The 11303-nt window shown below is 38.8% G+C and overlaps 1 protein-coding gene across 1 annotated transcript; it reads left to right on the plus strand.

Annotated features, from left to right (window-relative positions):
- The first annotated feature begins 6732 nt into the window (after nucleotides 1–6732).
- Nucleotides 6733–9596, plus strand: sp8a (sp8 transcription factor a). Its single transcript, XM_079828969.1, has 2 exons — nucleotides 6733–6814; nucleotides 7378–9596. Exons 1-2 carry the CDS (start codon nucleotides 6794–6796, stop codon nucleotides 8584–8586), a joined length of 1230 nt encoding a protein of 409 aa, XP_079685095.1. The 5' UTR covers nucleotides 6733–6793; the 3' UTR covers nucleotides 8587–9596.
- The last annotated feature ends 1707 nt before the right edge of the window (nucleotides 9597–11303 follow it).

The following is an 11303-nucleotide window of genomic DNA, read 5'->3' on the forward strand; positions in this document are numbered from 1 at the left end:
CCCCCCCCCCCCCTCTCTCTCTCTCTCTACCCATCTATCCATCTTTCGCTTTTGCTCAGTTCACAAAGAAAATCTGACGTACTGCAATTTCATTTAACCTTGGACAGCAACTGCTTACAACATCCACAGAATGATTGTCAATAAGAGGCTGGTGAGAGAGCTTTGATTAAACCAGAGCGACACACACACACACCAGTATGATAGCCTACGCTACAGCCTCATGTACAAAATCACACACATACCTATAATAATAAACTTCCACAAGCCTTGTGAACACACATACTTCAGCGTGGTGGAAGGACGCAGGCAGTGGTTGACTCAAAGTGGTATCAGGGCTTCTGATTTAGATGATCATGTTATGATGGGGGATGTGATTGTCGCTGCTGACCCATAATTCAACCTGTCATCTCTATGATTCCCTGGGGATCTGTCTTTTTCTCTCTTAGATTCACTCAGGATTTAATGGGCCCTACAGCAGACCACTATTCAGAGACTTGGGCACTGCTTACCTTACATGGGTGGGATATATTAGGCAGCAAGTGAACATTTTGTCCTCAGAGTTGATGTGTTAGAAGCAGGAAAAAATGGGCAAGCGTAAGGATTTGAGCGAGTTTGACAAGGGCCAGATTGTGACGGCTAGACGACTGGGTCAGAGCATCTCCAAAACTGCAGCTCTTGTGGGGTGTTCCGGTCTGCAGTGGTCAGTCTCTATCAAAAGTGCTCCAAGGAACCGGCCACAGGGTCATGGGCGGCCGAGGCTCATTGATGCACGTGTGGAGCGAAGGCTGGGCCGTGTGGTCCGATCAAACAGACGAGCTACTGGAGCTCAAACTGCTCAAGAAGTTATTGCTGGTTCGGATAGAAAGGTGTCTATAGTCATCAGTGAGATAAATATATACTTTATATCAGACAATACCATCCCCTGAACTATGAACGAGCAACATTTGAGTTTCCTCGTTATCTCTGTAATCATGCCATCTCATCATGTAAGTGTGCATATGTACATAAATGAACTTAGACGATTAAGTCTAGACCTCTCCGCCACACTAATTACATTACCCAGAAGACACACGATGATGATGCCTGACCTTTGTGACCTCAAAGACTCCGGAATGCTCGCAAAATCCGTCTCCGTCTTTTCTGTCGATTCGGCATAAATTATCACGTCTGCTGATGGACAAGAGGTTGATTAAAAACAATGCAGAGTGTGTTTAGCGTACGACAAATCAACCTAATAGAGCGAGAGAGAGCGAGAGAGAGAGAGAGTGATGGATTCCTCTGGGAAATCTGCAGGTCTGGGCTCTAATGAAGCATCGTCTGTGGCCTTCTAGTGGATGATCAGAGCGGGACAGACAGTTTTCATCTGATCTAATGATAGCAGCACTTCAGAATGAACCACCAGGGTTATTATTATACACCCATAACAATGACTCTGTGGTGAAGTAAACACTACGGTAATTTCTAGCCGAATAAGTTAAGTAAATTCTATATTAGTACTCAATTTAAGCTTGTAGAAATTCAAGCGTAAATATCAACTTTATAAAATGAAGCTTAATCAACTTTCTGATACTGCACTGTAAAAAAAATATTTAAAAAGTAAGTGCCTTAAAATTTTGAGTTCATTGAAATAAAAAAATTGAGTTAATTCAATGAACATTTGAGAATCGACATCACTCTTTATTCAAATATTATTAAAAGATTTTGTAAGTATATTGCGTTATTGTGTTTTATTTGTAATAATGCAGTGAAACATGTCAAATTGTGCTATGATTTATCACAACATTTTTTTTTTATTTATGTGGTTCAGATACAATAATATTTACAGTTTTTCTTTATTAAACCAATTTCCTTCATTGTATTAACTCAAATTTTTCATTTCAATGAACTCTAAATTTTAAGGCAACCAGGTTACTTACTTTTTTAAGTAAAACCAACAATATTTTTTTACAGTGTGGTGTTCCCATCATGCACTGGGGCATGAATAAGTAATAAGGTTGCATTTTTTCGCTTTTATCATTGCTTTTGTTGTTAGGTTTAGTAACTTGCTCACGTTATTTATGTTATGTAGAGATACGTTTTACACAGTATCTACTGTATTATTTATTTAGATGTTCCAAGTAAAGCATACACTTTAAAAGCATGGCTTAATTCACACTGTAAAAAGAAGTTGCTGCCTTATATTTTAAAGTACAATCAACTTGAATGTTTAAGTCGTTTCAACTTAAAATTACATTAAACTGACTTAAAAAATGAGTTGGATCTTGTAAAACGTTTGCTTAACTTATTTTGATGAGTTAAAGCAATGTAAATTAGTCTGTAACACTTTACAATAAGGTTTCATTAGTTAACATTAGTTAATGTATTAACTAACATGAACTAACCATGAGCAATTCATTTGTTGTTCATCTTTGTTAACGTTAGTTAATAAAAATCCAACTGTTCATGGTTTGTTCATGTTAGTTCACACTGCATTAACTAGTTAACAAGATTTTAATAATGTATTAGTAAATGTTGAAACTAACATTAACAAAGATGAATAAATGCTTTATAAGTGCAGTTCATTATTAGTTCATGCAACTAACTGATGTTAACTAATGAAACCTTATTGTACAGTGTTACCAAGTTGTCATAACTTATTGATCATATAATTTTTTTAACAGTGTGTTTGAGTACAATACTCTTGAAACAGAGTATTGCAAAGTAAATTTAACTGGCTAATTAAATCTATTATTTTCTTTAGATTTTACTTCATATGTGAACTTTACTTCTAAATCTGCGTGCAAAGACTTGCAAAAGAAAAACGTATTACTTTTTTTTTCAAGTACTTTTCTTTCAGTAGATAACAAAAGCATAAAAAACTTGAAATACTTGAAATAAAATGAACTTTAACTGAAATAAAATAACATTTATTTTATTTCAGCTAGTTGTCAAAAAAGACAACAAGATTAAAATGAGAACAGAAAAAAAAAACACACAAAAAAACTATAATAGTATCTCAATGGTACTAAAATAACACTGGACTGCTAATGTTTGGTTAGTTTAGCCAAACCTTAAAATTCAGATTATGTTGTATCAACAGAAGGAAATTTTAGGCATCTGCTCTTTACAAAGACATTGAAAGAAGCCCCACAAAACACCATCAACAATGACTTCTAAAGTAATAAAACAGACATTCTTCACTATAAAATCTTCCCCATGAATCTCATTTGTGTCTCATATTCCTAAAAATATTCACTCTTAAAAAGATTTTTTATCGTTCCATATGAGCCTTTAACATCCTTTCCCATGCACAAAATGTTCTTTAATGAGGAAAAAGGTTCTTCAGATCGATGTCAAATATGGTATTGGTGAAAACCCTCTTTTGGAACCTTTAATTGTAAGAGTGTATGGAAAAGAGCAGCGTTAACACTCTGCCTATAAGTCTCCTTTTTTGACATTTGAAGTCATGTTATATTTGTATTATAAATACACTCTAAAAAATGCTGGGTTAAAAATAACCCAAGTTGGGTTGAAAATGGGCTAACCCTGCAATTGGGTTGTTTTAACCCAGTGAATGGGTCGTTTTAACCCAGCGGTTGGGTTAAATGTTTGCTTAAAACAACCCAATTGCTGGGGTAGTCCATTTTCAACCCAACTTGGGTTGTTTTTAACCCAGCATTTTTTAGAGTGTACAATCAAAGAGTTTCTTGTTACTGTAACTCTTGTCTGTCATCTCTTCTCACACACACTCATGATGACAGACAGCGAATAACTTCCGCAAGCATGTCCTCGGGACAAACACTCCCTCTCTAGAGGATAATAAGAGGAAACTGTCAATCCTGCTCACACACACACACACACACACACACACACACAAATATACAAAGACACAAACATTTACTTAGCTTCTACTAGAAGACACGCGATTGTTTTCATATAAAGTGATTCATGAACACTTCAGACCAACTCATAAACTATAAAACTTAAACATTTAAGAAAAAAAAAACTATTTAATTTATGCTTACCTAAAAGAGGACATCAGCAAAAATACTTGACAGAGAGATTTAAGATTTAACTTGCTTCAGAGTGTGGCTACAGCATGCAAACTCATGGTTGCGTGAACACACACAAACACATCACACAGCTGCCTAACCTGTTTAACAATCCATACACACACACACACACACACACCCTGACTGACAGACAGGCCATGCTCAGACAAAGTGTCATAAAAGCAGATCCAAAATATCACAATAATGTCAACAATGTCCAGTGAAGAGGATGACACTGATTTAGCTCTTGAAACAGAGAAATGTTGCATTATGAAATGAGTCTGAACTGATTTTTTCTGAGAATGGGAGTTTAATTCTTTTAATTTACTAGAATAAGGTTTATTTCTTAGAGGAAAAAACATGCCTGAAATAAATACTCAGTGGATTTTTTTTTTTTTAATGATGTTGCCGTTTAAAGAAACGGTTTTTAAAATATATTTAATTTGTGTTATTAAATCTTTTCCGTTTTAAAGTGCATGCATGGTTTTTGTTATCTGCTGATGCACAAAATGCAAAATAGACATTGATTTCTCATGATTGGCCTTAATTGTCATGTATGTAATTGCAGGATATTAAAAGGGTTCGCTGTGCATTTCTGGGAGATATTTTATGTTCTCTCAACAACCAACAAGCAAACAATTAAAGTCCCCCCTCTTCTCTCTCTCTCTCTCTCTCTCTCTCTCTCTCTCTCTCTCTCTCTCTCTCTCTCTCTCTCTCTCTCTCTCTCTCTCTCTCTCTCTCTCTCTCTCTCTCTCTCTCTCTCTCTCTCGGTCGGTGCGTTTTGTCGGTGCTCGATGGTCCGTGTTAACGCGCTTATTATGAGAACAGGTTCCTCACGGGATTTCTGCACATATACGTGTGGGAAAGAATGCGGAGAGAGAGAGAGAGAGAGAGAGAGAGAGAGAGAGAGAGAGAGAGAGAGAGAGAGAGAGAGAGAGAGAGAGAGAGAGAGAGAGAGAGAGAGAGAGAGAGAGAGAGAGAGAGAGAGACATCTGTTCAACACACACATATGTGCAGGTCTACTGTATCATGACCTCTGAACTCCGGTTAACTTCAGCACCACTGGTTGACTGAACTTACCACACTGATTTTATTTTTTAAATGTAATTATTTATTTATTTATTTTAAAAAAAGTGCGTGAAGTTTAAACGGCTAATATGTGTTTGACCGATTATATTATATATTTTGTATAAAAGGAGAAAAGATAAAGTCGCACGGCTAAATAGAAAACAGACGTCAGTTTCAGTCTTTCCCTTAATTAGACCATTTGTCCAGTTTCCTAAATAAAACAGGTTATAAGTATGTAATAAAGCAAATGTTCCATATGAAAACTATTTCGATAAATTTAAAATTAAGATCAATTTTTGATTTATCTGTCATTGTATGGTCGCATTTCCAGAAATTAAAAAAAGACTGTATGGAATTAAATCAATTATGAATAAAGCACAAATAAAATAAATCTACTCAAATAGTTTGTTTGCGTGGTTATATGATATAAAACCGAATTCTGACCCGAAACCCGAATTGATCCCGCCGCGCGCCTGATGTTTATTAATTAACTTTCCCCGCCGCCCTCTAATGATCGAACATTAATATCAAACAAATAAAATCTTGGTGTGATTAAAGCTCACCTCTTTATTACATTTGAAAGTCAAATTAAACGCATGGCGCGCACGTGCACCGCATGATGATGTGTCTCCCTCTGAGCGCGCGCGCGTGAAACACTGTTATTACATCACTTTTGTGCATTTCATTTCATGCGTGAATATCTGGAATTCAAAATCTAATTTTGAACATTTTAATTTTTGAACGTTCAAACTAATTAAAAGTTTGAACACAAATATTTCTAGAGCACTGATCAAATTCAGCAATTTGTGTGCTTTGGTTTTCTTGCTTCCATTGAAACCCAAAATGAACAATTAATTTCTTATTGCGCTTAAATTGTCATGCTGATAATAGCCTATAATTTGTAGGCTAATGAATGCATTGGAAAAGAATATCGTACCAAATAAAGCATTAGCCATACTGATAATCAGACTTGTTGCACTTTAGATATGTTGCAACACTTGTGATTTAATGTTGAACAGCCTAAAATGCACCGATGCTTCCCATAAACAGGAGAAACTGGGATGACCAGAAGACAGCAGCGCGCGACTGCCTGTGGATTAAGCGCGCATGAATCTCTGTTGTGATTGAGATGAAAGAGGATTGAGCTCGTGGATGAAGTTCATCTCCTCTTGTGTGTGAAGCTGCTGCTCATGCACGCGCAACACCCACTTCCACCCCTCGAGTTTCCCCGACACGCCCTCACCGACACGCACGCACACAATCCCCGACGAATAGCCTAAAAACAGTCAAAAATGAATCCTTCATTGCTTAATATTTCATTTTCAGATGACCTATTAGCGTTGCATTTTGCGCAGCGAAAAACACATTAAGAGACGCCCGCGCGCATCTCATTAGCGTCAAATATTAGTTATCCTCACATGGGTATCCCCAACAATTAAAAAAGGTCCACGAGAGGTTCACCCGCGCCCGCCCTTCCCACTTGTAAACAATTCCCAGCGCAACACGTCACCGAGAGCTCCGCCGATGACATCACCGCCGAACGCAGCATTCCCGAGAGTTTCCGCCGCTCTGATTGGTCGCTCAGGATCCGGTGGATCTTCAAAGGCCGAGCCGAGCGCACTTGTGCAGCGGTGGGCGGTAAAAGTCTGCAAAACAGCCGAGGGACTTATAAATGTAAAGACCTTTCACAGGTGATGGCAACTTCACTTCTTGGGGTGAGTATGGCTACATCTCGCGTGTCCTTCTGGGAAATGTTGGCTGGGATTTTCAACTGAAACGAGAGCGATCGAAGATTATTTCAAGTGTATTGTTAGTTCGTGCGTAATGAAAGCTACATTCGTTCTTAAAGTGTTTCTTAAAACTAATATTATCTTAATACTTCGAAGACTTTACTGTTGTTCACCAAATACAATTAAAAAATCGTTTCTGGAGATGAAAAGTTCTTGATGTTTCGGTATATTTTGGTGTCTTGAATGAACTTAAACTGAATTTAAAAACGTTCTCTATTTTTTTTAGATTCTGAAAAGTTTAATGCAAGAATATATTGTGCTAAACTTTGCTTTGAAGAACAATGCTTAAAATGTCGCATGCATTTAAAGCTAAAAATGGTTATATTTTCATTGCATTGTTATTATTATCGTACTCTGAAAACAATATGTGTGGCATGCGTGCAACTGTTTTTAGACATATTACAGAATTATGCTTTAAAATGCGCATATTTTGCAACGTGTCAAAGTCCTTGATTTGTCTTGTAAACCATGCGTTTTTATGGTCACAGGAGGAACCGAGGGTTGGATCCACTCCATTGGCCATGTTAGCAGCAACCTGTAACAAAATCGGGAGCTCGAGTCCCTCCTCGGACAGCGGCTCGTTTGGAAAAGGAGGTTTTCACCCGTGGAAGCGCGCGGCGCCCAGCAGCTGTTCTCTCTCCCCGTTCGGCGCGCAACGGAACGAGACATTCGGCGCCAACAGCTCGTTCTCCTTAACGGGCTCGAACACCTCCACCAGTCCGTTTGCAAACGACTATCCCGTGTTTCAGACTTCAGTCGCGAACAGTTCCCCGGACCCGAGCGCGCAGTCGGTGTTCATCTCGAAAGTGGACACTCTGCAGGGGATTTACCCGAGGATGAGCGTCGCGCACCCGTATGAGACTTGGTTCAAATCCGCGCATGCCGGCATCTCCGCCGGGGACGTGGGCACCGGTAGCGGGTCCTCCTGGTGGGATATGGGCACCGGTTGGATTGATGTTCAAAGCGCGAACGGCGCCGCGCTCCAGACCTCTTTGCATTCGCCCCTGAGCGGGTACAACTCAGACTACTCCTCCATAACCCACTCCGCATTCAGTGCCAGTCCATCTCCGCATCTTCTTACCGGTGGGCAACACCTGATGGACGGATTCAAACCGGTTTTATCCGCCACCTACCCAGATACCAGTCCCGGCGCCACTGGCGCAGTTTTAGCCGGGTCCCCGGTGGTACCGCTTGCCGGGTCTCCGCGCTCATCCTCCAGGCGCTACTCGGGCAGAGCGACCTGCGACTGTCCGAACTGCCACGAGGCGGAGAGGCTGGGGCCCGCGGGGGCCAGTCTGCGCAGAAAGGGCCTCCACAGTTGCCACATCCCGGGCTGCGGGAAAGTATACGGAAAGACTTCTCACCTCAAAGCGCATTTACGCTGGCACACCGGCGAGAGGCCGTTCGTCTGTAACTGGCTGTTCTGTGGGAAGCGCTTCACCAGGTCCGACGAGCTCCAGCGGCATTTACGCACACACACCGGGGAAAAGAGATTCGCCTGTCCGGTGTGCAACAAGCGCTTCATGCGCAGCGACCATCTCAGTAAACACGTGAAAACGCACAGCGCCTGCGAGCCCGGGTCAAACGGGGTTAAAAAGGGCAGCGATACCGACAGCGAACAGAGTGTACCGGGCAGCCCAGCCTGCCAGTCCCCGGAAATGATCCACACCACAGAACCCGTGCAGAACGGCCTCTGAAAAGAACTCTACACACACATATGCATTCTTAAAGTTAAAGGCTCCAATTAGAACCAAAACATGTTTTAAAACATTCTCAAATGCATTCGTATTTTGGCGATAGAACCCCAAAACACTGACCCGAAGAAATGATGTCCAAAGAACCATATCATTCTTTAAATCTCAAAATGTTCTTCTTAAAAGAGCCGATTTTAAAACGTCCACTGTAAAGATTCCATGGGGCATGTAAAGGTTCTTTATGGAAACCATCGATGCCAAGAGCATTTATTTTTAAGAGTAAACTCATAAAACCTATACAGAAAGTGGTTCTTAGTATGTTTTTTGGCGAACCTAATGTCTTCAAAAGGTCCTTTATTTTTAAGAGTGTTCGCATGTGGGTGCGCAGGGAAATCACGCAAAGGCCAGTGGGTTTATCGCTCTTTTGTTTTATCATATTTGACTGTAAATCAGCAGAAGGTCTCTCTCAGGTGTTCTTGGATATTTAAACCAGTCCTTTATGGATAAAGTGATGAAAAATAACCTCGTGATGAAGATGAAACACACTGCTGAACTTTCATATGTGACCAGATTCTCCATGTCTATTGAGGCACTTTATTAGCTACACATACATTTAAGCATTTGATTTCTCAGCAGCCGCACATTTGTCTTATTATTCTGTGTTTGCCAACTGATCGGTTTTATTTTGTGCTCCTTGAGATTTTAAAATGCACGCGTAATTGGGAGATTTCTGTACATTGGTCTTATTTTCATCGTGCAGTGGATATCAATGAACTCTTCTCAATGCAAAGTGAAATTGTACATAGGATTTGTCTTGAAACTCTATTTATCATCGAGTTTGATTTGTGCTTTGAAGTCTATCAGAGTCGCACTTTGAATCTATATTTATAATTTCAGGATCGAATCATCTCGATCGGTTTGTTTCTCTTTTGTTGTATGATTATTTAATTGAGCATGTGTTTGTATTTACTGACCGTTTACTTTAAAGGTAATAAAGTCACATTTGACTTGCCTATATGGACTGTTTCTGAGGAAGTATGGTTGATAATAACACTAACACTAATCCAGTTTTATCACAAAACAAAGAAACCCCGTCGTTATGTGCATTCAAAGCGTTTTGACATGTTTGCGCACATATTAAGGCTAACGTTATTAGGAATGTATGAGCTAAAGATGACTTCACATACTGTATACAAATCTGCAAATATAACAGCTAATGCAAAATAAACAGAAAATAATTTAGAGCACGTAAATTACAAATCACGTTTTACCAGATGGTTTTGATTAGACGCTCATAATGTGACAGGGGTGCGTAGTGTTTTTAAGATCATTAAGCCACAAACGAAATAAACAAATATATATAGCGCCTTTTAATATCTAATGACGCCCTATGTATTTATTTTTTTATTATCATGATCTAAAATGACTTTAAAAAGGGGATGGCACAAAATGTGTGTTTGGAAGTGACTATGTCAACATACAGTCATAACATAATAATATCGCGCATGTAATGCCAAACATCAAAGTTTTATTTCTTAGCGGTGACGTTTCACTTGCTTATGAGTATTTGGCGCCACGCAGTGTTCACTGAAGGAACTGCAGCTCAAACACCAATCCTCCAGCTCACCTTTTGACCAGAATTGTTTAGGATAGGAACGATATTAAGAGACATTATTCATCTTATCCCGCAGACTGATTTTATTCCAGTACAACAGAAAAAACAGCAACACGATTTTAATCAATTATATACATTTAAAGCTGCAGTCTGTTACTTTTTTTGGTTAAAAATGATCCAAAATAAAATTTTGAGCAAGTAGGCTACATAACCAGCCAGTTCAAAAGTATCTCCTTACCTTAGCCCGATTCACAACGGTAAGCTTATTATAATTTGAGTGGTATTGGTGGATTTCCGCGGGAAATTAGAGCATATCTTTACGTCAATATTAGGGCTGTCAAAAGATTAATCGCGATTAATCGCATCCAAAATAAAAGTTTGTGTTTACATAATATATGTGTGTACTCTGTTAATTATTATTTATATATAAATACACACACAAGCATGTATATATTTAAGAAAAAAATATTTTTATATATAAAACATTTATATTTATATATATTATAGATTATATAAATGTATATACAGTATATACATGCAAATATTTCTTAAATATATACATGAATGTGTGTGTATTTATATATAAATAATAATTAACAGAGTACACACACATATATTATGTAAACACAAACGTTTATTTTGGATGCGATTAATCGCGATTAATCTTTTGACAGCCCTAGTAAATATACATAAAAGGAGTCCGTCTAGTAGGCCGTCGCATGTGAGGATGCTGCAGGTGGCGGATCATTTATCATTTATAGCCTTTTCTCACAGCAGCCGGAATAATTAAATGTATCATTTTGATGGCGGATTGTAATCCAGAAAGATCCAAACTATAATCAGTGACAACTGGAGATTCACCCGTAGGCTACGTCTACATTATTTGACGTTATCAATTAATGTAGATCAGGGGGTTTCAAACTGGGGTCCGGGGACCCCCAGGGGTCCTCCAGAGAGTTCTAAGGAGTCCCCAGAAAATTTCAGAGAATAAAACGACAAAGCAAAAATGGATAAAGTCTACCGAATATTCTAACGGTTTCTCTCCTTTCTCGCTGTATACATACTTTCCAGAATTGTATACGTTTGCTTTGTATCTTTCTAGTGA

Source organism: Gobio gobio (assembly GCF_949357685.1).
Source record: "Gobio gobio genome assembly, chromosome: 11".
Classification (NCBI taxonomy): Eukaryota; Metazoa; Chordata; class Actinopteri; order Cypriniformes; family Gobionidae; genus Gobio; species Gobio gobio.

What these genes read in the sequence shown, in the direction of transcription:
- sp8a (XM_079828969.1), top strand. Translation starts at nt 6,794, where the DNA reads ATGGCAACTTCACTTCTTGGG. An exon ending in TGGCAACTTCACTTCTTGGG is followed by an intron (nt 6,815 to 7,377) that starts GTGAGTATGGCT and finishes TTATGGTCACAG; the next exon opens with GAGGAACCGAGGGTTGGATC.